The sequence below is a fragment of the Centroberyx gerrardi genome, chromosome 1, assembly GCF_048128805.1.
Source record: "Centroberyx gerrardi isolate f3 chromosome 1, fCenGer3.hap1.cur.20231027, whole genome shotgun sequence".
Taxonomy (NCBI): Eukaryota; Metazoa; Chordata; class Actinopteri; order Beryciformes; family Berycidae; genus Centroberyx; species Centroberyx gerrardi.
In genome coordinates, this window is record NC_135997.1 from 24,169,188 (window position 1) to 24,196,296 (window position 27,109).

The following is a 27,109-nucleotide window of genomic DNA, read 5'->3' on the forward strand; positions in this document are numbered from 1 at the left end:
GTTGCCCACTTGACATAGACATTAGATTGGTGAACTCTCACAATGAAAGATCATTTTATATTATTTTATTTTCAAGTTTCAATTGATTAATTGTTGGAGGAAGCCTAACATCAGCAAAGATTCATATTCATTATTTCACAAGAAAAGTATTTATCACAAAAAGTGGCAATGTCTACATGAGAATGTTTTCTTCCTCATAAATATGAATTAAATCTTACTACCGTATGCCCCAAAATAATGGACAGAACCATATTAATCTCTTTTTATCATTTTAATCATTCTTAATTTTTAATTGATTCTGTCACATCTAAGTGCTTTTGCTTTATAAGAAGAGCTAAAAATCGAATGACTTTGATAAGTCATGATTAAGTTCTTTACTACCTGTGCCCAGTTAAAAGCAGCCAATGTTGACACAATCCAACAGGACTTCAAAATTTGAAGCCAAGCACAAACTACAATACCTAAGATATCTGTATCGCCCACGTTAAATGAGCTTCTCTCCTGTAGTTTTGTCTCGCCGATGTAGTGATGTGCACACTAAACGATGGGGCACTACTTCTAAAGCCCAAATGTTCAATCAAAATAGTGCTTAGAATGTGTTTTGTTTAATGTTCATACTGTATATGTAGTATCAGCTTGGGAATACCTTTCCATAACCAATAATTTCAAAATGTGTTGTTTTATAGTTTCTGCCTTTTCAGCCTGGTTTCTTCGCCAGCTCTAATTGGCTGTTGCTGCTCAGTGTTCTCTAAGCTTGTCTTTACATATGCCACAATGCAAGAGCATTGCAGATTTTGTTTTGACAAAATCTTAACATGTTTAAAAATCTCTGAATGTCTGAGATGGCTCAAAGACTGGGTCAGATTGCCTGTCAGACCTGCTCAAAGTTAAAGCTACAATATTCAACTATTTGCCTTGGAGCAGGAAGAGTATTGTTGGTCAGGTTTATGCTCTAGTCTTGTCACTCATCTTGATGAGCTGCGTACCTTGAAACGGATTCTAACCTGAGGCTGAGGTAACTGGCAACCACAGGTGTTGCAGTTAAAAAAAAAAAAAAGCAATGCCGATGTTCACCGGTGTTTTTGAACGGGTCTTGTCTGGCGCACGTTTAGCTTCACTGTTCTATTGTTTGTTACTGCTTTCCGCCACTGTTGTTGTTGCTATGACTTGCCTGTGAGCCCACAAGAAAATGTATACGCCCAAAAACATCACAGCATCACTGAAAAGCCAATTTCAGGTAAACGGGGGGATTAGGCATGTATACACAGGGTCAGAGATAGACATGCACTGATAATGTCTAATATATCCTATTTATTTATTGTTATTATAATGTCAAAAAAGTTGCATATTGTAGCTTTATGAACTTGGGCCAAAATTGTCATGTATTATGCGCGAACAAAAAATGAGCGATCGAACAAAAAATGCTTAAAACTGGACTGAACCTGATTTCTGGACAAAACTGTTGCAAATATTGACCATTATTTTTTTTGTGATTTTCTCTCAAAAAGCTGTTGCTTGTTGGACTTAAAATCAAATAGCCACATAGCTAAAAAAAAAAGGACGAACAGGACCATTTCTTCCTCTAAGCTATGGAATATGACTAGCATACCATGAGCAGCTGGGGGGCGTGTCCTCATACGGAGATTGAGACAATACAGACCCACATAATTACACAGTCATTATACTCACAAAATACAACATCACCCAATCCCCAGTCAGGTTTGTTTGTCAGAGTAAATCAGGATTTCCGTGTGCTAGTTAACCTCTGCAGTGGCCTCGCCTGAGTAAATAATCAGGCAACAGGCGGCTGTGCCTGATTATTCACGGTTTCCTTCCCAAGGAGAATGGTCTCCACACCGCAAGAGATAATGTCTTTTTGGGTCGTAATAGGGTGCGATCCGCTCAAAAGTTGAATAATAAGCTTCCTTTGTTTAAACAGCCTGAGGGGTTGTAAGCAATTACCAAGCCGGAGAGATAGATACTTTCGCTAATTACATCTCCGTCCACCGCAGTTTCACAGTAGACAGCCTCTCCATCAACATTCCCTCCGCCGAGGAAGAAAAAGACATCGGCTCCCCCCCGAAGCAAACCTCAGTGTGACTAATCATTATTATGTTCATATATGCGAGGTAGCCTTTGACACAGCGGATGGATCACATTTAGGACCCCAATTCTCCAGTCGCCAGCAGTGACTGTGAGCGTGGCGACACAGGAGTTGACATGGTGGCCAGGCAGGCAGTGAAACATCCCAGCCACAACCAGGCGGCTTGCATAACACAGCAACAAAGCTCTCTGCCTCCGCCTGGGTCTAAGATGACTGAGAGGTACGGAAGGGGAGGGGAGGAAGGGGGGGGATCCAGCTTAACAGCTCCCTTAAATCCTAGCAGAAAAGGGAGGATTTGAAAAGCAAGATGAGAGCAAAAAGCAAAGGGGGCAGAAGGAGTGATGGAAGAGGGCAAAATGAAAAGAAGAAAGGCAACCAGAATTTTTCTTTGGCTCATCCGCTGTGAAGGAATGAGGAGCCGCAATGATGATGCACACACCAGAAATGCCTGCTCCCATGCGCACGCATCCATGCGAACATGTATTCATACACGCACACACATGCCCATAGATTATGCAAATGTTAATGCATAAGTAGACAGATGAATAGAAGCAATTGAGTTTTGAATAGTGTGGTAGGGTGTTCCTGTTTGGGAGAAGAACACAAAGTGAACTTGGAAACTCCATTTGTAAGTGAGCAAGCAGCTTGAATTGATCTAGTAAGTATCTTGTTTGCCTTCATTTATAAGATATTTGCCGATAATGCCCATGTGGTCCCTTACCGTGTTTGAGCAAGACATTGTTCGCTGTCAGGACATATAGCCGTGAGTGTACATTTACCCATATCTACACACATATACAGCATAATTTTGTTTGTATTGAAGCAGCAGCTCCAATCCAACACTTGGCCAGTCCTCTTGGGAATTTGATCACGTTTTACTGAGAACATCCTACTATCAGAGACTGGGGAATTCTGTCACATTGCGAGAATTGATGAGGAGCCAGGCGTATGCTAATGCTGATTTCTCTCACATAGAAACAGAAAGTGCTGAACAATAAACATAACATAAACCACTAGCTACTCTCCAGAAGAATGATACACTGTCAGGAAGCCATATACATTGCTGCTAGTACCCCAACCCCCACATGCTGGAAGTAGTGGGACCGCACTGTGCTCTCAGGTAGGTACAGTATTCACCTCCCAGTATGACTGAGATTGAAGCCCATGGGTGTGTTGTTGACTGTAAAAAGACACCAAGCTACTTAATCACCTTTAACAATGTATTTGTGTCGCCATGAGGGGAATACAGATGAGCAAAGGGAGTCTGCACTACACTGTAGTGGGATGCATACTGCATCCAATTTAATAGGGATGACACAACCTTCAATGTCCTTCATACACACAGACATACGTGCTCGCGCACACACATACTGAAAAATACACATACACGCACACACAGGTTTTGCATAGCTGACTCACCTCCTGCCGAGACATTTGTTTCATTATTCATATCTCCAATTTAGCAGACTGAAGATCACCTTCTTGCATTTAGCAGCATATCTCCTTGATACGAACTGCCTCTGCATATCATTCTGTATGATCGTAGCGTAACTATCTGTTTCTTAAATACGGGTCAGGATCCAAAATGGATCACAGGCCTACTTCTGGTAGCTTGGATCTATACTCATAAATCACTCATTTTGTGAGTCTGGTTTTCACTTGTTAACCACTCGATCATTTGAATTTCATGATTCATGGATCTAGCACATCTGTCTTTGGGCTGCATGCCTGAATTTATGGTTCCCTGGGCCAACGTTATTTCAATCCTCAGCCTAGACCATTCTTGACCAGTTACAGTATCACAGAGTTGATTTACTCCCTTGGGTACATGTAAACACAGGCTACAGTGTCCAGCTTAGAAATGACCAAGCCTTAACAGAGCACTCGGTGCCTGTAAGCTCAAACTGCCTCCCTGTTGCTTCCACAGTGGAAGCCAGTGCCACTTCCATGTATTACTACATTTAAATGGTCACATGATTCATGAGCAAACGAGCAAAAATGCAAATGATAAATTCATAGGCCTTTGATCAATAGGACACTTGTGTTGGGACCTCCCATGAAATGAGTTGTAATCTGTTTTCATGACCCTGGGACACAAGATGACTGAATTCAGACCAAGACCCAAATGAAAGAAGGTGAAGAACCCTGGGTTGACATGATCAACTGTCATGGGAAATCAGCTAAAAGCCATATCTGTGTTTCATGTTCCTGTGAGATTAAATTCTCTAGTTCTTCCAGCTTCATCATTTGCAAGACATGCAATAGATTTGCCCGCCTTGCATCACCGGATATTTCCAACAAATGAATGAACTGTCAGTGGACACAAGTTGTTTTTCCTAACTCCCATGAATTGATTGGATTCTAAAGACTGTGTTGAGGATAAATTGACTCATGTTGCGTTTCCATTTCCCCAACTCACCCTACAACATCCCCTCTGTGTGCTGTACTAAAGTCAATACGCTGAAGGTTGTTAAATAATTCAACCTAAATTATTCAATACCAGATTGGAACATGCTTCATTTTAACACAAATATATATTAATCAAAAATACATTTTGTTCCAGCAAGAGTTGTGTACATAGATGAGAGAGTGTGTCTTGGGTGGGAGGGCGCATCTCCATAGTCCACAGTGACAGATTACATTTTGTCCTTGTCAGTATGCGTATGTCTGTGTAAGTGTGTGGGTGTGTGCACATGTAATCATGAATGCCTGTGTATGATACAGTATATGGCGGTGTCACTGTTTGTTCCTGTGTGTGCACTCAGCTGTGTTTTTGTTGGTGTGAGTGGCCTTGCTATCGCTGCTGTTTCAGTGCTCCCTCTCTGTGGTACCTGCTTGTGGAAGAGTCAGCAGGGTGGAAGACAGTGACAGTTAGCTACTGACTAGAAGCTCAGTCTGGTCACACTCAGTACGGGGTGAACAGATGGCAAAGAGACAATAATGAGTGGTTTCAGAGTCAACGCGTTTCACTTCAGGACAGCAACAGAGATTTCTGTGACAGCATCGGAAAGCAGTGCTACTATATAAAAAATAAACAAATAAAACATCAATAATTAATGTATTTCAAAGGGGCCACTGTATGGCTGCGTGTTCAAACACAATCACACATCCACATTTACACAACACACACTCTCGGAGAGCGATGTGCTGAAAGGAGCAGAAGTGTGTCTTTGAAGTTTTAGAGCCGTGAATCTGGGTGGTCTGGGCTCAGTTGAACTCTGGTTATTATGTCGTGCCAAGGTATGAATAAAATATGACATGCAGCCATGCCACGCACAGAGTTTTTCTTACAAGGTCCACCTTACTGTAGGCCTTTGGCTGCCTTCAATCATGCAGTTTTTTTCCCCTAACACTGAAGGTCTGTCTGCCACAATGCTAAATCCCTGTCCCTCCCTAGCAATTCAATTCAATTAAATAAACTTAATTTTTTTCCCCCGAGGGGCAATTACTGCAATTATAGCATTAAAAACGCATAAAAACATCATCATGGCAAGACAGCACATTATGACACACAATGCAGAATGTATAAATTAATAAATAAGTCAATTTGCTAACTGCAACTTCCCTCTCCTTTTCTCTCTCTGGCTTTCCTCTTAACCATCTTTTCATTTTCCTCTGATCCCAAATTCTATTTCTCTTATCTCCACATCTGCTGCTTCACCCTCATTACACTCTCACACTTTCTTCCGACTCCCCCTTTCCTAATGTCGTTCTCCATAGGCCCGGAAGCAGGACATTCCCCGCGAGGAGCAGGGTCCATCAATAAAGAACCTGGACTTCTGGCCAAAGCTCATCACCCTCATGGTGTCTGTAATTGATGAGGACCGGACAGCCTATACGCCAGTCATTAACCAGTATGTACCGCTACATTATACTACAGGTGGTTTCAACCAAGCAATCTGATTGGTCAAAGACATGTTCCAGCTGTACTTTATTGGTTGCTATGCTAGCTTTTGTGGAATGGCTGAGTTGTTAATGTGCTCTAAAACTGTGCGCTGTATGTTTTATGCCCCAACTTTTTGTGACCAGATGGACATGGGTCAGGTTGGGCAGATTTGCTCAGGTTTGGGTCAGCCTTGGATTCAAAAATATTATTGAAAAATACTGTTGTAAGCGATTCATTATTAACAGATAATTCACAGTTTAACAGGCTTTAATATTGCTTGAGCTGACTAAACACTAGTACACCTTGGTCTCTGCGTTTGAACATAATGTTGCTCTTTTTTTCTTTTGAGTCAGGTAAAGCCAGTTTTCAAGGCCAAATCAGGCTCCAACATTTATCAGAGGGAATTTGAGGGAATTGGGTGGTATATGCTTTTTAAAGTATCTCCTATATTAAGTGCATTTTTATGTTAACCATGTGAGCTATTGATTTTTGAGAAAATGTGGGGGGAAACAATGATTTGCCTGTCCAATTGTTAAATTTGAACAAATCACCTGCTGATTGTGGAGGCATGATGAGTGCAGTGGTGCAGATGAAAGCTGTGAGGCAGGCAGAAAACCCAGCGCTGAAAATGCTCTGGTTTGTATGTTAATGCATAGTATGGATGGATAAAAAGGGAATGCAGACTGGTGCTGAATTATATAACAGATAAGGGATTTGTCTGTAGAAAACAGTGGGGGAGGGGTGGAGGGAGTCGTGAGGTGTTTTTGTCCTGCAGATGATTTGGGGTATGAAATCAAACACATCACATGACCTGAAGAAAATGGAGTGGTGCTTGCCTTAGACGAAAGAAGAGGAGGCATATTTCTCTCTTGCCCATATACATTCTCTCTCACTCTCTGCCCCCCTCCTTCTTTTCTCTTTCCTCTTGCTGATTTACGATGCTTATTAAGACTCTGTTTATGCCCAGAGCTTTCTCTCCTACACTGTGTAATGATAGATTTGCAATATTCATGCCTGTTTCCTCCACATTCCCCTGGTCAAGATCCAGAGTGACAGCAACTCAGATGTCTGTTCGTGTTAAACCCAAGAGTTGACTTTTTTGCCTTTTGAGTAATGGGAGCCTTAGCTAGAGAAAAAAAATTTGCATGTTCATTTTGCTCTGGCCGCTCCTTGCCGAGGATGCGTGGGAATCTAACCTGGAAATTCTCCAGCCTCAGGCTAAATGTCTGTAGATGGATTGATTGAATTTATTTTACAATCATTAGAAATTTTAAAAGTGGATGCTGCAGTCAGCGGACATCTCCGAGCACAAATCTGAATAGTTTCAAGGATAACACAATGAAGCTTGAGAGCTCATTATTTCTAGAAATAAATACTCATCATGCAGATTGTAAATCACAAAACGTCATCTGCTTTACCACATACATTGTAAACCATATAACGACTCGCACAGCAGCTGCAGATGTCACATTCATTTGTGCCATGGAGGGTTTTCATTGTCTACCTCGCCTCCGTTACACAACGTGGGAGTATGAAGAGACCGAAGAAGAATAGAAGTGGAGAGAAAGATTGAGAGATAGTGATAGAGACAACAGAGAGAGCAACTGTCTAGGATGTAGGATGTAGGATGCTTTTTTACATTTTTTCCCCTCTAGTTGCCACTGGGAGAATGAATCCACCTTTTAGTCTCAGCTTTTATTTCTTGCCTCGATAAAAGGGTGTGCCTGAGGTGGGGGAGGGGGGAGGAAAGTGTGTGTGTGTGTGTGTGTGTGCGTGTGTGCGCCTTGTGCATTGGTGTCTGCAGGAATGTCCTGGCTGAGCAGATGATTACTGTTGCAATAGAAATTGTCCGGCGAACGTGTTTGTTGTTAGAAACAGGGCGGTCTCGAGCAAAAGTAAAACATTTCCAGGGAAATTGACCTTCCCCGAGCCGAGGCCCCGTCATCTATAAATGTCCTCCCATCACTGTCCGAAGACACGGATAATTAAACCATTGACATCTCACATTCAAGGTTTGACTGGAAATCCATAGGCATTCAAAATAGCAATTTACTCGCCAAATGGGTTGCCACCCTCTCTCCCTCTTCTGCTGTGTCACTTCCTCCTCCTTTGCTCTTTCTCCCATCCCTCCGGCCCACACCCTCATGCCCATTCCGCTCCAAATAAAACATGTATTGAAATCACGGGGGATTATTCGATTACGAGATCCGCCGGCCATATCTTCTTGCACATCTGCTAACTCGTTTTGGTAGAGATTCAGGCCGGGCCGGGTCATCAAGCCGCCCGGTCGAGTGTGTCATTATGCGGAAACGAGTCTGATTGGAATCCGTTTCAATTCCACCAGGTTTCCACAGGAGCTGAATATGGGCAAGATCAGCGCCGAGATCACGTGGAGCCTCTTTGCCCTGGATATGAAGTATGCCATGGAAGGTCAGTAAAGCTGCTGGTCAGACAAATGCCTTGTGCTTGTTTTCATGTGTCTACGTGCCAGTTTGTGTTTTTAATGAGCACGAGGGGCTGATTGAGAGACAAAGATGAACTGAGTGAGTGTTTGTGAGGAATTATGTCTGTGTGCATCAGTGTTGTTTAGTGGCTCATGTCACAGTGTTGTTTATTGGCTATTTCTGGCTGTGGTCAGCTGTACTGCCTATCTAGATTACACTGCCTTGATTTCCCTCTATTGATCACTACAGAGAGAGGGTAACTTGTTTTAATCAAGATAAACCATTGATCAATGCCACAATCAACCACAGAAGAGATGCACTGGATTGTGTGTGTTTGTGTGTGAGTGTGTGTGTGTGTGTGTGTGTGTGTTCTTGTATTTCTATACTTATGAGGGCCAGGATAGAAAGATGAGGATAATTTGCCGGTCTGTATTACTTTCAGTAGGGAGGGATGGAAATTAACAACTGGGACAAAGTCAATCAATCAAAGTGGATCATGTGGTGGAAGTAAAAGTGTACAGTAACAGAAAATAACTGTTGGCAAAATGATCCACTAAAGCTGTCAGAATTACAGATGTAGCCATTAGAAATGTCCACACTACTGCTGCACTTTGGCTCCATCCCCAAGAGGAACTGATTGAAAACAAGTTTTTTGTTGCAATATTGCATTTTGTTTGTATTGTATAACAAGAATTACTATATAATATGAATTGTCTGCTGTGTGCGGGATCGGTGCAGGATAAATGAAAGGGGACTTCTACAATGGCTACCTCTGAACCTCATGAGGTTAGCCATTTATAAACGCTTCTAGCATTAAGCAGAAAATCACTTCAACATTTCATCAGTGGGATGGTTAAGTTCACACAGATATGGCAGGTTCCCGTTTGCATGGTCAAATACAACAGGGCTATTTTTTTCCTTTCCACTATCTCTGTATCACTCTAGGGTGTCCATCATCCATCATTCTGTGGCAGCCATGGTGCTGCCTCATTTAAACAGAAAATCCACCCCGAAATGTTATTCACATTTAGTGTTCTTATTATCTGGGACAGTTCAGTACAGATTTTGTCAACGTGGCAAAGTCTTGTTACAAAGCCGGTCATCAGAGGCCAAAGACTCTCTGGATGATCAAGCAATAAATCTCTGAGCTGCTTCATCGGCAGGAAGACAGACATTCTGGTTTTATCATGGATTTTGACTTCAATCCCCACCCCCTCCTTCCTCTCCTCACCTCCCAAAGGGCAGCAAACATATCCTGGAGGTTAATGAACTACAGTAGACGTGTTTTAGGTGGGAGGTTTCTGGTTCAGCCTCCCAGGATATAAGGAGGCGATACCCAGGAGGGGGCTGAGTGGAGGAGAGGTGAAGGGATTGGTGTTGGGAAGGTTAAAATGGCTGTGTGTGTGTGTGTGTGTGTGCATGTAAGGACTCAGTATGAAGCACCCAGGATTGTGCTTTTATGTGAATTTTTGCTCGGCAATTTGCCACGTCCGTTGCTTCAAATGACAACTTTTTGAAAACTGTTTGAACTTCAATACCCAGAAATCATGTAACATGACAGTCAGCTGCACTCAGCACACTCATGTTTACCAACCTGGCCAGTCTGATCACTTCATACCAAAGGATACCAAAGGGATGAGAATGGCAAAAGATATGAGCCCAGCTTACTCTGGAGAGAGCGCTTGCTTGCTGCTGTACAGGAGACAGTTTGTATTGCGCTCTTAGGTTTAAATTTGTCACTTCTGTGGGTGGAGAAGATTTCCCACCAGTGTCCATACCGACACCAGAATTGAATTCGGACAAATAGAGCAAATCTAAAGGGTCTGAAGTAGTGGGGAAGGGACACTCTTCTATATTGCAGCCCTACTGTGTGATTTAGGCTGATAAGAAGGGGGTATTTTTACATAAAAGTCTTGCCTAATGCAGCTTTAACCTGCAACCCCATTTCCATGGTGAATCAGACATGTTGAGGGCATAATTTTTCTAGTTCAAGAATGCCAGGAGAGGCAGAAAGGGAGCGGTAAGAGGAGCTGGGTGATGGGATTGAGGTCAAGAATTTGGAATGCTCCTTAGACGGTCTCCGTGCGTAGGAGAAAAGACAGAAGCACTAAAAGAGCTTCTTGGTGATTTATCCTCATCTACACAGCACACGCCTGCTGCTTTCTCCTTGCTAAACCGTCTGAGTTGCTATGGCAACCAGGTACCGAGTGTATACGGAGACACTGCGAATTCATGCACCTCACGCACGCACAGCATATATAGATACTGTATTTGCGTTATGGTTTAATATATGAGATGGTTTTAAATGTGATCTGTTTTTATTGCCGGGGAAGAGGTTACAGTATGTATATGCAGTATTTACTATACATATAATGGCTATACATCAAATCTTTATAAGACGTGTGCATTTGTGTACATGCACACATGTGTGTTTCTGTGTTGAGGCAATGAGCAGCTAAAGAGATTTCTGGATTATGTGAGCTGAGATTTACACATCACATCCCAGAGCTTAATCTTTTTAAAAGTGCCATGTGTAGCATTTTTAAACATCAATATATCATTGTCAAATTAATTGTGATACAGGAAACAAACTACACCATGGTCGAGACAATTGGCAGCCTCTATCTCACACCAGTGTTGTCAGTGCTAGTGTTTCTCTAGTGTTTATCATTTCTCGTTAAACCCCATTGCTTTCTGTCATAAATAGGATGTTGCGACTCCTCCCTGGTGTCGCTCCACGTGCTTTTATTTTCTCTTTTGCTTTACTGAAGAGGATAAACATGTTGGAATTTATTTTTTCCATTGGCCTTCCACTCGTTCCATCCTCTGCCATTGCGAGAAACTTTAAAAGCTTTATCTCCGTTTGCGCTGGAAGAACAGCGCCCTCTTGCTGTTTTGTATTGTAAAGCAATCCATATTTCCCACAAAATCGGTGGCACACAATGTAAAATGCAATGTTGAGACTGGTAGATGCTGCCATCTTCTCAGTGATGGTCGTGTTTGTTTGGTAATTATACTAATGCTTCAAAATGTTAATGTGTGTGTTAATGATTAAGTGCTACATACACCTTTAAACAGAATCACAATCAAATCCATAATATGCATCATTTGCCTCTCTATCTGTGAAATTTCCTTTCTCTATGTGCATTATATCACTGTGTGCAGGCATGTTTCTATAGGTGTAAGCAAATGTATGGGCACAAGTAAATATGTGTGCAAGAGACACACATACTAGAAATATACAGTGATATATTAAATGACAGAAACAAGCGATTGATTGAGAGAGAGAGGGAGAGAGCGAGAGAGAGAGAGTGAGCGTGTGTGTGTGTGTGTCTTTGTGTCTGTGTGTTTGTGTGTGCATATCTGAGTCAGGGTGGCCGGGCATGTGACCACCTAGGGTGTTACTGACTGCTGTCACAGCAGGTTTGGGCAGTGTGTGTGTGTGTCTGTGTGTGTGTGTGTGTGTGTGTGTGTTTGTCAGTAGCCTGAGGGTGTCCATGCTACAAAAAGGGGCTAAGAATCATGGATGCGCTCGGTCACACACACCCTCTTCCTCGCTCCTTGAGCCTGAACCCTCTTCCCCTTGCTCCCCTGCTCGCCTCCTCTTCCCGTCTTGTCAGTACATCACCGGCCGCCCACAGGGACACGTGCCAGGAGGAGGACATGACTGTCTTGTTCCTCAAAGGAGCACTTTGTATGAATTATTGCCCATTTGTTGTTGGTCCTACTGACTGTTGCCGTTCTAAGTTTGGTTTGGCGAAATCAGACTGGTGGTTACGGAGGAGAGTTTGAGAACTCATAAACTTCATTCCAGCGTGGCGCGTCGATGCAGATTGTAAACCACATTATGTGTTTTACCGTATAGATTGTAAACCCACAGGAACAGCAGCTGCAGGAGGCGGCGGGCATCACATTCATTTGTGCTGCCAAACGTTTTCATTGCCTCTCATGTTGAATACACAATATGGGACTAGTGAAAGACAGAAGAATAGAGAATAGTAAGAAGAATGGAGTGGTCAGTCGTACTGAAAGCTGCACTGAGGTCAACAGACAGCAGGCAGCAACAGAGTAGAGCACTCTCCAGCATCAGCACGTGTTGTTTTTGACGAAAACCTGATTGAACCTGATCATCCAGGGGGATGAATTGACAGAACAGATAGTTTTGTTTTTAAAAGGAGTGACCACCATCTAAAGTTGACAAACTGAGGTTGTTGAAAGAGCAGGCTAACTCATTAATTTGGGCAGGGAAAACAATACACTTGCTAAGGTCTATAAAGACTAAGGAGAATTCTTTCCTCTATAAAAGGGTGTGCCTGAGGTGGGGGAGGATAGACGCAAGTATATGTGTGTGTGTGTGTGTGTCCATGCCCCAGCAGACCGTTCCGGCTGAGTAGATGATTGCTATTCCAGTAGAAATTGTCTAATGAACGTGTATGAGGTCCAGTCGGATCATTTGAGGTTACAAAGAAGAATTTGAGGTCCAATATGACAACCTGAGGTGCTGCCGGAGAATGTGAGGTTACAGATGAGAGCAAGAACAGTTCAGTAGAACATGTGTCATACGTAAAGGAGAGCAGTGAAACCGCATGGGATTCAATTACTCTAATAATTGCTCACTGCTTTCCACAGAGATCAGTCACAGGACAATAATTAAGCTACATGTTCAGGGATCTCATGGCTGGCAGCTGTGAGTGGAACACCGGCAGCAGCTTGCTTGACGATTCGGCCCCAATTGCACTGCCAGTCACGTTTCAAGATGAGTCAGTGGCGTTTGACTGTGTCATACCTTTTACAGTGTGTAGTGGTAAAGGTTAGCGGCGTCTAGTTAAAATGCAACACAGCACGACCAAGGGGCAGGTAAGGAGGGTGTGTCTGTGTCTGTTACAATGTATTTTGGCCATTTATGGATTTATGTGAGTATTTTGTGTCGGTCATTTCATCGCTTTTTATTTGCCTGGTGTGACATTTTCTCAAGTGTGACATTTTATCAAGGTGCCTATTTCCCTGTCTCCACCATTATACTGGCAAGTGCCTTTACCTCCACTATTTTTATCTCTCTTGCTTACAGTCGCATCGTTACACAAAGGGTTGTGAGGGTGTGTGTGTGTGTGTGTGTATTGAGGTGATGAGCGAACAAAGCTGCAGAAAGGTCTCTGCACAAATGTGTACTCAATGTGTATGTATGCATGCATTTGTTAGTGTGTGATTGCAGTACACACATGCATCCTGCAGTGTGTATGTGTGCACATGCCTAGCCTACATGGATGCACGTATGTGCTGCACGTGTGCATTTGTAAGGTTTTCACAAGGTGAATGAAAATAATGAGGTGGAAGAGGAGGAACACTGAGCTAGTCCAGGTCGCTGCCTCTCTTTCTCATCCAAACGGATGGAAGTAACTCAGAGTGACCTGTTTACATAAGAAGGCGCACAGGAGTGGCAGGGTGGCTGACAGAGACACCCTGAAGGAGGCGGGCCAGAATGTTCTGCTTTGTTGGTGTGCGTGTGTTTCTGTGTTTGTGTGTGTGTCTGTGAATGCACGCATGCATGCATGTGTGTCTGTGCGTGTGTGCAAGCATTCAGTCGTGCAAGAAGTAAAAGAGAATGAATGAGAATAAAAGAGAAATCTGTGTGAGTATGTGTGTGTGTATCTGTCTCTCTATGTGTGTGTGTGTGTGCGTGCGTGTGTGTATGCCTGTGTATCTGTGTGCGCACACATGTGCACGCACATTACTTAATGAAGTCTTTGATGCATCCTCTGCTTCCCGCTCGAAGGCCTTTGGTGCCAGGGCCGGTGCAGAAATGGATGCTGCTAATTTTAGCATCTCTGTGTGAATCTCTGTGTGTATGTGCGAGAGAGAGAGAGAGAGAGAGAGAGAGCGCTGGAGAGAGAGGCACAAAAAGGCAGAAGAAAAAAAGAGAGAGGAAAGACAAAAGAGGGAGAAAAAATTAGAGAAAGAATGAGAGAAGGGGAATGAGAGAATCATAATAACTATGATTACGAGACAGAGCACGAGGAAGAGAAAATGAAGCAGTGGCATGTGGAAGGCCATGGCGGGCGAGCTGGTATGTCAGAGGGCCCAAGGGAGAGAGAGAGAGAGAGAGAGAGAGAGAGAGAGAGGAGAGAGAGAGAGAGAGAGAGAGAGAGGGGAGGGAGAGAAGAAGGCAAGCGGAGTCTGGGTTAGATCACATCCCAGTTCTTACTGCACTGAATCCCCTTTGATATCAACAGTTAGAATTACAGAGGGGGGGAGCCAGCTCACTAAAAGTCAGCATGACTCAGAAATATTTTGTGTATGTGTTTGGTGTTTATGTTTTTTTTTGTGTGTGACAGTGTTAGAGCGAAAAACACTGTCTGTATCAGTGTGTGTGAGAGAAAATTAGTATCGGCACTTGGGGAGTACAGGTTCAGTCAATATGAAAAATTAAAATACGTCTAATACCAACAAGGTGTTTGTGTCTTTGCCGTTGAAAGCAAATAGAGGGGATCCTTCGCTGATAAAGAGGGGAATCCCATACTTTTGAAGTGTAATACGTACGAAGTGTAATGCTTCTTCAGGTGTTGATTCAGTCAACACTGGAATTCATAATAGTTCCTTGATGAAGTTTTGTAGTATATAGCAACAGTACCGTGTAGTTGTTTAATGGCTGTGGTCTCCGGAGCGTGTCATTAAAGATCCAATGCTCCCGCAGCCCATTAACTCATCTTCAGCCTATTGGAACAGCTTCACTCTATAGAATATTTTAATTGAATTTCAATTCATGTTCCTCGGCCACGGGAGCTTCGGTTTCCACAGAAAGAGGTTGTTTACGAGGCTCTGGCATGGCTAAGCCGCATGCTGTCTTGCAGTCCGATTTTAATAAGCTAGTCTGTCCTCTGACCATTAGACTCTAATGCCTCTGTGCAGCTTGTCAGCGTAGCACCGCACACTAAATCCTAATCTCCTCTCTGCACCTCAGCTAACAGCCAATGGCTTTTTTTTTATTGGCATAGATACAGAGTTTATAAAGCACAGACGTCCTGTCCCCGCCACACAGGTAGTGCTTTCATTTTACACAGAGATTTCATGAAGGCTGGTTTCAAGTAGTTATACTCAGTCGTTCCATTTAAAAATCTATTGGTAGACCCAAAATGTCACACAATTTGTAGGTGCCATTAAAAAGGATGAATAATCTTCTTTTTTAATCAATCTTTTACAGGTGTTGGAAATCATGACATTCTGGGCTGAATTGAAATTTTTTTTTGACCGATTGAATGCATGAATCCAGCTTTTATGAAAACACTTTTTGAAAAAGGAATGGTAAAAAGGAGACATATAAAGGATCTTTATATTCTTTGTAAGTTGGGTGAGGAAGCATCAGAGGGCTCTGTAGCTGCTCTCTAAATGAGAAATCTGTGTGTCTGTAAGTGTGTGTGTTTGTCTTCATTATGCTAATAAAGACTTTCTACTGGCTATAGACCGATGAACAGATTAGTAAGAGATGTTTACAAATTAACACTGCGAGAGCATATCTGCAGGATGTGCATCATTGGTGATTCACTATAATGAACAAGAGTGGACCGTTACATTAGTGAACCATAAGATGGAACACGTCCAAATGTTCTGTATGTTGGAGTCACGTCAATAGGCGTTAGTGCCTCAGTGGGCTCCAGTATTATGGCAGAGCCGTGTCAGTAGGCCCCTGTGATGCAGCTTAGGACGCCCTTTGACAGAACTGGGTCAGAAGCCAAGATGAAGGAATTATGTCACAGAAATGTATACTGGCCTTGGCTGCCATTCTAGTCCTCCAGCCTCTTGTCTTGGGAATATCTGTCTATCCACACACTCATATAGATATATTCACAGAATGGTGATTGGAGGATGGAAGTGCTGCGGAGAATCGCTGCAGTTCATCATAATATCCAGGGCGTTTAAATCAATGAGGCAGAGAGTGAGTGAGTCTCCTATGAGTTTGTCTGTCCCTGTGGGCTGAGTCAAACAAGATGACATCCTCACCAGGGACCTTGAGCCGACTCCTCCCTCAGGACAGCCCGCACTGTTTACCACTAGCAGGGCACACACACACACACAAAAGGCACACGCACGAACACATGCAAACACACACACAGACACATGTGCTTACACAGATGCACGCATACACACACACACACACACACACACACATATTGAAATACACACACATAAATACATAGACATGCACGCATACACACACACACACACACACACACACATACACACGGTATTTTTAGTGTTTCTCCTTTTTAGTTGTCAATCTAAGTGACACAGATGGGTCTCAGGAGGTTGGATTTGCATAAACTGCATAAATAAATATGGATTGATTTTCCCTCCAAAATGACAAATCCGCCATTTGAAAAATGTGACACCTACTCTTACAAAATAATTACAGTCGTGGAAGTGAAATTCATCTTGAAATGATGAATTATCATGGAATTCATTATGAAGTTCAACATACTGTAGTTACATTTTTCAGGATGCCTTTACAATATCTTGGAACACAAGAAATACAAGTTGCAAAATGGATCCAACATTTTGAATTCTTAGATATCAAAGAATATAGACCCATTTTGTGAAATAGCAGCAGACTCATCCTGAAGCCAGGCAGCTTCTGTGTGTTTTATTGCAGAAGACTCCAATGTGAGCAGTATTTTTAAAACACTACTCCCTGCGGCCTCATTTCCCTCAGATTCTCTCCTCATTCATACGTTGAGCCAAATAAAATGAATTGCAAAATGTCGTTCTTTTGCTTTCTTTTGGAGAGTGCAAAGAAGAGTGTTTCCGTTTTCTAGGTAGTGGAGATGAGTTTTATTACTCCTAAATGAGAATGAAGATGAGTTTTCATGGTTGAAAGCTTTTCAAGAAATGAAAGCTTTATAAACCTGAGGAGGAGCCTTCTTTCTGCCATAGATTTTTAATATTGCTTTGACTGAACAGTCAACAACAGTGAAAGAGTTTCAATACGCAATACTCAACACAAAAGTCTGTCCAAACTTTGGACCTTAAATCCCATATAGAATGCAAAATTAAAACAAAAGAAGTAGCCTGTGATGCAAAAAGGTTTGAGAGAGAGAGAGAGAGAGAGAGAGAGAGAGAGAGAGAGAGAGAGAGAGAGAGAGAGAGAGAGAGAGAAATTCATGCTAGCTAGCTAGGTAAACAGATGAGAGAAAGTCTGACTTTTGGATAAAAATGCTGAATGCAGTATGCTGAATGCAATAGTGTACATCATGATGCAAGAAAGACACATAAAACAAGACCTGTCTAAAACAAAAAATATATGCACTACATTATCTGTTCCGCACCTACCTCACTGTAAAAGTTGTGTTTTTATGCAAGGCAAAAAACCGCCAAACCATTAGATAATTTAATAATAATGATTATTATACTTAATTCTACTGTATTCACCAAAGATGAGCAAATACAGCAAGAACAACACAGCTTGACCCATTGGGTTATTTCCTCAGGTTAGAGTCACACCCTGGCTCAGAAATGATATTGAAGCAGTTTGGGCTTTAGCTGGGCTTACCTTCACAAAACGCTGCACCCCTTTGTTGGAGTTTGGACAGAAATTTGGGGGTTTGGTTAAGATTTCCAAGCCTGAATCAGGGGGTGGGGGTGCTTTGAGGTAGGATGAAAGGGGAAGACATCTGCCTCTTTAATACGTTTAAAATGAATCTCCATGCTTAGATTTATATGTTAAGTACATTAACCATAGATCTCTGGGAAAATGGGACAGGAAAAACTATTAGCCAGCCCACCATCTCCCTCATTAGCTCTAAGCAGGTTTCCCCAGCCCGTTGTTCTCTCCACTTCTGTAAGCCAGCTATTTCACATCTCTCTTATGATTTTTGTGTATAGAGAGGTTTATGAATGTGAATCATTGAAACCTTCCTGTCAAGCACTAAATTATTATTTTTGGCAAAAGCAATGAATTATTTTTTTTTTGACAGCAGAGCCATCCATTACATTGACTGAATAAAACATATCATTTTGCTTCTCGACACCCCCCACTATGCTGGTATTGTAATTGTTGCAACATCAAAGGTAATAGGATTGCGGTCTGTGCTTGTGTAAATGCGTGTGTGCAAGCATGTGTGATTAGGTGCATGTACGTGTATGGATGTGCGTGTGTGCGTGTGTGCGTGTGTGTGTGTGTGTGTGTGTGTGTGTGTGTGTGTTAGAGAGAGAACAAAAAAGGTGATGGTGGGTGATGTGTCATTTATTGTGCATATAGGTATGTATACATGCCTTTGAGTGTGTACATTTGTGAGTGCATGACACATGCCTGTGTCTAAGTGTGTATGCACAGTGACGTACACACACACACACACACACACACACACACATACACACAGCAAGCTAGCAGAACCTGGCTGGCAGCACTTCAAACAAAACACCTGCTGACCCCTACTTTCTGTCTCCCAACTGACCTCCATCTGCTTCCTCTAGGTGACTATAGCTCTGCCTTAGTGTGTGTGTGTGTGTGTGTGTGTGTGTGTGTGTGCCTTTCATTACATGTGTTAGAGGATAAGGCTTTGGGTGGTTCTGTGTCAAAGAGGGCAGCTGGGATGTGTGTGTGTGTGTGTGTGTGTGTGTGTGTGTGTGTGTGTGTGCGCGTGTGCATGTGCATGAGTGTGTGTCTGTGTGCTTCATTATAAGTACGTGCAGACAGGACTCAGGGCAAAAAGGTTGGCCAGCAGCGATTGTATGTGTGTGTGTACATGCATGCACATTCATATAGGTTAATGTGTGTACGTACGTACGTGTATGTGTGTGTGTGTGTGTACGTTGTATACATTGGGTATGTGTGTATACGCTGTCCTGCAGTGCCTGCTGACTTATTGAAGTGGCACCGTCGCAGCAGATCACTCTGTCCAGATATTACACAGCCCCCACAGATGACTAACTGCAGGTCTTCTCTAGTCCGACAACCTCGACACAATAAACACTGAGTGAGCAAAATATTAGGACCACCTGCGCTTTCCATGGAACAGACTGACCAGGTGAATCCAGATGAAACCTTGAATCCCATATCGATTTCACCCATCAAATCCACTTCAGTCATGAAGGCTAGATGTAGATGAAGGGGGTGATGCAGGCTAGCTAGGGAGCTGTAACTTGCTGGGATCATTGTGCCTTTTTGACATCACTAACAGGCAGGAGAGGGCAGAACTTTGTACTGTATACACGTTACCTGAGAAACAATCCCCTAGTGCAGCTCCTGGGGCTAAGAGATGTCTATCAAAATGTTACAACCCCTAAGTGCCGGTTGAATGAGCTGCATTTACAGTAAGAGTGGAGAAAATGATTGTTCTGAGTCCAAATTTCTCCCAGGTATGTTTTTGACCTGTCCTGCACACTGCTCAACAACTCAAAAATGCAGTTTTTCATATCATGGGGTTTTTAAAGTAGTAATCTGTGAAACATCTTTGTTGCTCAGCGCTCATTGCTGTGTTGTTTCTGCACTGCACTTCCGAGAGATCACCTGTCAGTCAAACAGTGTGTCCAGTACTGAGACGTCTTTTTCCTCGAGATGTACTGTTGATGAAGTTTGAGTTTCTGTAGGTACCAGTGTTTGTCTGATCAGCAATTGTGGCTATCACTGGTCATGCTAATGACCCAGTTCCTCCTTTGTTTATTCCAAATAAACCGCTGTCGCTGCTGCCTGAAACAAATTGCATCACTTGTTTTCCCAGGAAAGACCTACCCAACATGGGGGGTTTACAACAGCAAATGTAAAAGCTTTAATGAGCTGGCTACAGGTTGAATCACTATCTTGTTATATCAATCGGTGATTAAGAGTAGTAAAACATACATTTATTTATATGAAAATGTTGCAGATTATTACTTTAAAGACTCATTTTTAAGCCTTGAGACAATTGCTGTTTTGTACTCTGTGTATACACATACACACACATGCACACACATACTTTCATTTCCTAGCCCCTAGCCATAACTCTAACCTTAACCTAAATCCTAACACTTAACTGCAGCTCAGAGACACCAACACCAGTATTATCAGGCTGTACAGGAATAGGTGTCAGTTAAAGGGTTATTTCTTACCCTGGCCTTGTCATTAGAATAAAATTCCCCATTAAGTGTATAGTCTAACTTCAACTCCAAGCAGGTGGAAATGAGCTGCAGTGACTAATCCAACAGATTAATTTGGGTGGAACCCTCAGAATCTCCTCCATTCTAATGTGTAAAATACTGCATTGTGTGTTTGAATACATTATCCACAGGTAAATATGTTAATTATATGTAAATATTTTCCTCGGGGCTTAGAGAGGAGACAAGGGTGGCAGGCGTTGCACTATTCATCAGAGAGTAAGCATCCAGGTTCTTATCAGGATTAAGGCATGACAGCCAGGGTGCAAGGCATGGATTTAAACGTGCCTTTGATGTTGTGTGGGTGTGTGTGCCTGTATCTGTGTCTGTGAGAGAGTGTGTGTGTGTGTATTGGTGTGTGCCTGTATTTTTGCCGCCTTTAGCATTTTGAAGCGCCTGGTGTAAAATTAAAATCTCTCTCCTATACTCCTGAAAATTACCCACTTCTGTCTTCTGTTCCTCTAAATTGTCCACATTTTATTTTTACTTTGCTGTGTTGTTAGTGTTTAGTCTCCTTCTTTTTATATTTAATGTTCGCTTGCTCGCTGGTCTTTAGCTTTCTTTTTGTCTTTAGCTTCATCTCTGTTCCTCCTCCGTTTCATCCTCTCTTCTATCACGGCAAAACCCTTCGGTTACTCCCACAGTAAAAAAAAAAAAAAAAGCCTTTAGGTGTTCTTATTTACAGCAATCGCCTGGGGGAGTAGCTGCAGAGGCAGGGTTTTACACACACACACACACACACACACACACACATTGATACCCCTGTGCTGCACAGTATTACCGCTGTCTTGGACTGCTGGGCACCCAGCAGCTCCACTGGAGCAAGAGGGGGTGGAGTGCTTTGCTCAGGAGCACTTCGACATGGTTGTTGATTGGCAGGAGAGCATTCGTCGTACACTTAACCTGCTCACATTTCCCCATATGGTCTAGGCATTCAAACTAGTGAATTTCCAATCTATATGCTGTCTCCTGGGTCTCACTTCGATGGTCTCCTCTATCTTATTTCAATTGTATTACCACTTCTCCCACAATCTCCTGTCTTGCCCCCATGGTATTTCCTCCACTTCAGTTGTCTCCTCTATGCTTCTTCTGTTTTACCGCCATTGGCTCATCTGCAGGGATGTAGTCTGATATAAATCTTTGTCACATAAACTCAGTGTCAAAAGTGTAAGAAAGCATAAATTCCTGCTTTTCTTAATGATGACCCACCTTTTTATTTACCACATCACTGATCATCAGTCTTACTCCCATGGTCTCTCCTCTATCTTCTCTTCTCATATCCATCACTCCTCTCCTCTCCTCTCCTCTCCTCTCCTCTCCTCTCCCTCTCCTCTCCTCTCCTCTCCTCTCCCTCTCCTCTCCTCTCCCTCTCCTCTCTCTCTCCCTCTCCTCTCCTCTCCCTCTCCCTCTCCTCTCCTCTCCCTCTCCTCTCCTCTCCCTCTCCTCTCTCTCTCCCTCTCCTCTCCTCTCCCTCTCCCTCTCCTCTCCTCTCCTCTCCTCTCCTCTCCCTCTCCCTCTCCTCTCTTCCTCTCCTCTCCCTCTCCCTCTCCCTCTCCTCTCCTCTCCCTCTCCCTCTCCCTCTCCCTTTCCCTCTCCTCTCCTCTCCTCTCCTCTCCCTCTCCCTCTCCCTTTCCCTTTCCCTCTCCTCTCCTCTCCCTCTCCTCTCCTCTCCCTCTCCTCTCCCTCTCCTCTCCTCTCCCTCTCCCTCTCCTCTCCTCTCCTCTCATCTCCTCTCCTCTCCTCTCCCTCTCCCTCTCCTCTCTTCCTCTCCTCTCCCTCTCCCTCTCCTCTCCCTCTCCCTCTCCCTTTCCCTCTCCTCTCCTCTCCTCTCCTCTCCTCTCCCTCTCCCTCTCCCTTTCCCTTTCCCTTTCCCTTTCCCTCTCCTCTCCTCTCCCTCTCCTCTCCCTCTCCTCTCTCTCTCCCTCTCCTCTCCTCTCCCTCTCCTCTCCTCTCCTCTCCTCTCCTCTCCTCTCCTCTCCCTCTCCCTCTCCTCTCTTCCTCTCCTCTCCCTCTCCCTCTCCTCTCCTCTCCCTCTCCTCTCCTCTCCTCTCCTCTCCTCTCCTCTCCCTCTCCCTCTCCTCTCTTCCTCTCCTCTCCCTCTCCCTCTCCTCTCCTCTCCCTCTCCCTCTCCTCTCCTCTCCTCTCCTCTCCTCTCCTCTCCTCTCCTCTCCTCTCCTCTCCTCTCCCTCTCCCTCTCCCTCTCCTCTCCTCTCCCTCTCCCTCTCCCTCTCCCTCTCCCTTTCCCTCTCCTCTCCTCTCCTCTCCTCTCCCTCTCCCTCTCCCTTTCCCTTTCCCTTTCCCTCTCCTCTCCTCTACCTCTCTCTCTCCCTCTCCTCTCCCTCTCCCTCTCCTTCTCCTTCTCCTCTCCTCTCCTCTCCTCTCCTTTCCTCTCCTCTCCTCTCCCCTCCTTCAGGGGGATCCCATGGAAATGTCTAATTGTTGTGAAATGTCTCCAGTGATCTGGACTAAATGACTCACCAGTCATGTCAGCTGTCAGGAAATTCTAAACCATTTCAGTTTCAAGTTGTTTGTTGTCATTGAAGGGCTTTCTCCTTTTTGAAGGGTGCTGGATTTATTCACCGCCTGGGTTTTATTTAAACATTGTTTGATTGCTGAAGGCTGTACATAATTCAGCCTTTTAAGATGTCAGATTATCAGCAATCACTGCTACTCTGGTCTTTCTTCTGCTTGTTAAGATGTTTGCACATAAGCACGAGTGTGTGCATGTGTGTGTGCTTGTTAATAATGTGGAGAAAGAAGCAGTTCTCTGGGCCATGTGCAACAATGTCACTGTAATATTGAAAGCTTGATACTGTAATGCTGGCCTACAGTCTACAATGGACTTTTGGTTGGGGCTGTTTGGTGACCCGTTCTGAGGTGTGTGTGTGTGTGTGTGTGTGTGTGTGTGTGTGTGTGTGTGTGTGTGTGTGTGTGTGTGTGTCCGTTTGTCAGGGGTGTTTTTCACTCTGTGACCACAACGAACCACCTAGTGGTTGTTGGAAGAATGATTCTTTTAACTAATTTGATTCTTTTGGGTTCAACAGTAATAAATCGCTTCAACACTAGTTCATTTGATTCACTTTTGTAAAAACTACAGTGTCGTAGCTTAGAGCAGTAGGTAGTGGTGCTGCCTACGTGTCTGAATGGTTTGTTCAGTTCAATACAGCAAGTGTGCTACTAACCCACACAATAGCAAGTGATAAGTGAATCGACCCATTACTAAAACTACCAATACTGAGAGCAAGTGAAAACGGAATTATCATATATCTTTAGTATTACTAAAGAGTCTGTGTATATATGTATATATATATATATATATATATATATATATATATATATGTATATATAGTTTCTGTATCTAAGGATTGTAGACTTTTCAAGGACTATGTGTATGTACACGCTAACATGTTTGCTTCTCATGTTTTAATCTGCATTACAGAGCACGAAAAGCACCGTCTATGCAAAAGTACTGAGTACATGAATCTCCACTTCAAAGTCAAATGGTTCCATAATGAGTATGTCCGTGATCTGCCGGCCTTCAAGGATGTTCCACCTGAGTATTCTCTGTAAGTGTCCTCTTATATTCACTCTCCCACACACAGTCACACATACACACATGCATGGACACATATACATGCATAAACGCATACGTACAAACACAAGCACACACGCACGCACACACATACACTGTTGAAGTAGGAATGATGTAAAACACTATCATAGAGGGGAAGTAGCATGCAAAAGTTGTGCATAATACAATGTGACTATTTATGTGTGATACAGGCTACTTGTAACAGCCCAGTTAAAATGTGTAATAGAAAAGGAGCAGCGGTTCATAGCACATGTGCAAAGCAAGTGTGAAAGCAAGAGTAGCATCAGTAGATCATGCACACTATCAGAGTACTTGCAGCGTACAGCAAATTCACTAATGTTTCTCTTCACTGGATAGGCATAGGTTATCCGCACTTTCAGGATGCAGCTAACCTACCAGTGTCTTTTTGTGTCTATTTGCACCCCAAAGTTATTGATTGACAACATTCTTCATCCACATTTCTTCTGACAATGGAGACAGCCACGCATGCAGTTAGTCAACATGGTGAACATCAAGACAGGCTAAGAAAATACAAAATGGATGTTTAGTTTTGTTTTTCCGACTATAGCATCACACATTAATGATGGATTTCAAAGATTGTTTATCTCTCAGTCATAAATTTGCACACATTAGATTAGGCGGGGACAGGGTCTCGTACACATACCAATATAAATGAGATTATCCTGATGACTCCCGATGCGTCACCGACATCAGGCCCTCTAATCTCACCGGAACTAGCACGATCCAACATGACACCAATCAAAACAACAATGGAGGCGGACAGCCAGACTCAGCTGACTCTACTTCACCTCACTGTAAACTGGCTATTGGCGGTCTTTAATCCCCCAAAAACACAGCACTTGTTCAGGCCCCTGTGTAAACAGCAACCTTGTTTGATATGGTGGGGGCCTTCACACTACATGTGTGGGGGCCATTTCCCCTACATTTGTCATGATGGGCAAATCTGGTGAAAAAATCGGCCCGCTAATCCTCTAGTGTGTCCCCAGCCGACCATATAATGTGTGGCTTGGATGAGGAAGCTAGTTTGTACCCTGCAAGCGTGTTTTTTTTGTAATACCTGTTTATCCATGGCGCATGCATAACCATGTGCAGCAAAGCAGGGGTAGCTGCAGTATAAACACATGTAATGCAGGGAATGCAATGTCCTCTCTCATCCGTCCTGCCAGTCTATCAGAGTAATGACTTGTCTCCCCTCCCAAACACTGTCACTCAAACACCACCTCCAGCAGGATTGATTCTTCCGGAGGCATACACACACACACACACACACACACGCACGCACAAACACACACAGACACACACAAACGCACTTTCTCTCTTTGCCTGTCTCTGTTTCTCGTCCCCTCTTTCTCTCTCCACACCCACCTTATTTATTAGCTTTCCTCCCTGCAGCAGACGCCCTTAGCCAAAGTACAAAGCAGTTATGGGGGGGACACTCGTTGCTCTGAGGACAAGCTCAGACGCTACATTAAACAAGGAAATGGCAAAGTGAAACAGACAGAACAGCATTATTATTCCACTAACAACTGTACTTCCTTGCCCGACTCATCTGTCCTGGCCTGTCCTCTCCTCTGCTGTCCTCTGTCTGAGCCTCCCAGTCAAATCTGTCGACAGACTGAAACCTGATATCAATGCCGTCACGAAACGCAGCCCGGGCCAAAACCACACCGAGGCCTGCGGGGCTTTCTTTACAGTGCCTTTTTGAGAATGACAAGATCAATTGGTATTGATCTGACTGAAATGCAGTGTTTCCCCTGTAAGTTTTAGGTACTGTAACTAAAAAGCCCCTATAACCAACAGTTGTGGTTAGACGCTGTGTTGGTTTCGGTCCAACATCCACTCTTTGTTTGGTCCCAGTTTTGGCTCGTGTGCGGGTTGTGGCATTGAAAGTCTTAATTGGATATCTTGTGATGATAAATGTATTCATTATAAACACGGGCCCAATGCTTATTTGTGTTAGGGAAGAAAATGAGGCTAAATTATAATGTTAGTTTAAAATATTTTCTCAAGCAGCGGTGACAGCATTCTTGCCATTGTGGCCCGGCCCTGCTAATGAAGAGGAGAAAAATGAGGAAAAAAAAAAACTGCTTACAAAAGTGACATACCTGGGTCACCTAGTATTTGACAGTACTTTCTTTAATGGTTTGTTTTAGCATACTTTTTTGTGGTGAACCTGGCATCTGAATTGTCCTCATGCAGTAAACCCCACTTGTCTGGTACTCCAACAGGATAAAACAAATGCTAAGAATTATTTCCAACTGTGATTTGACCCAGGTGTGATACAAGGCTTTTCTTTTCTAGGTGGTTCGAGGCATTTGTCATTCAGTGGCTCGACGAGAATGAGGATGTTGCCATGGATTTCCTCAATGGGGCGTTGGAAAGGGATAAAAAGGACGGAGTGAGTACAGCAGTTCAATCATTTTTTGTTTCTTTTTAATTTAACCTTTTATTTAACTAGCCAAGTCACCATTAAAACCACATTGTTTTTCACAAAGATGGCCTGGCATATTCACCTCCTGAAGGGTAGGAGGAGGGCGCAGGGGATAAAACGTTGAGTAGCTCTTTTGTGTACTTGTATTTTTTTTAGTATTTTCTTGTCAGTAATTTTACGTTGGTATGTTTTGACCTCAGTATTGTACTTAAATCACATCCATTACATTGTATAAATTTGCAGGCTTGCCATAACAGCCATTTCAAATAAACAGAACCTGATGTATAATCCTGCAGGTTTGAGTAGTGTTCTTGAATTCAGGATTTGGCATCTCTATCAGCAGCTGCTACCTGGTCAATCCTGGCTTCCTGTCTTCTGTTTGTATGTCAGTACATGTGTGTGTGTGTGTTTGTGTGTTGGAAATGGTTTGTAAGTGACTCAAGATATTTCTTACCCATGATTTCTGTCAACAAAGACTAGAGAGAAGTGCTCATTTTGGAGACAGACT

The 27,109-nt window shown here is 43.3% G+C and overlaps 1 protein-coding gene across 1 annotated transcript in view; it reads left to right on the forward strand.

Moving 5' to 3' along the window:
- Positions 1 to 27,109, forward strand: part of unc13c (unc-13 homolog C (C. elegans)) — a 103,619-nt gene that overhangs the window by 50,867 nt on the left and 25,643 nt on the right. The window contains exons 17-20 of the mRNA XM_078284168.1: positions 5,825 to 5,958; positions 8,335 to 8,420; positions 23,997 to 24,123; positions 26,472 to 26,568. Of these exons, the coding sequence (XP_078140294.1) occupies positions 5,825 to 5,958; positions 8,335 to 8,420; positions 23,997 to 24,123; positions 26,472 to 26,568 (444 nt within the window). The remainder of the gene's footprint in view (positions 1 to 5,824; positions 5,959 to 8,334; positions 8,421 to 23,996; positions 24,124 to 26,471; positions 26,569 to 27,109) is intronic.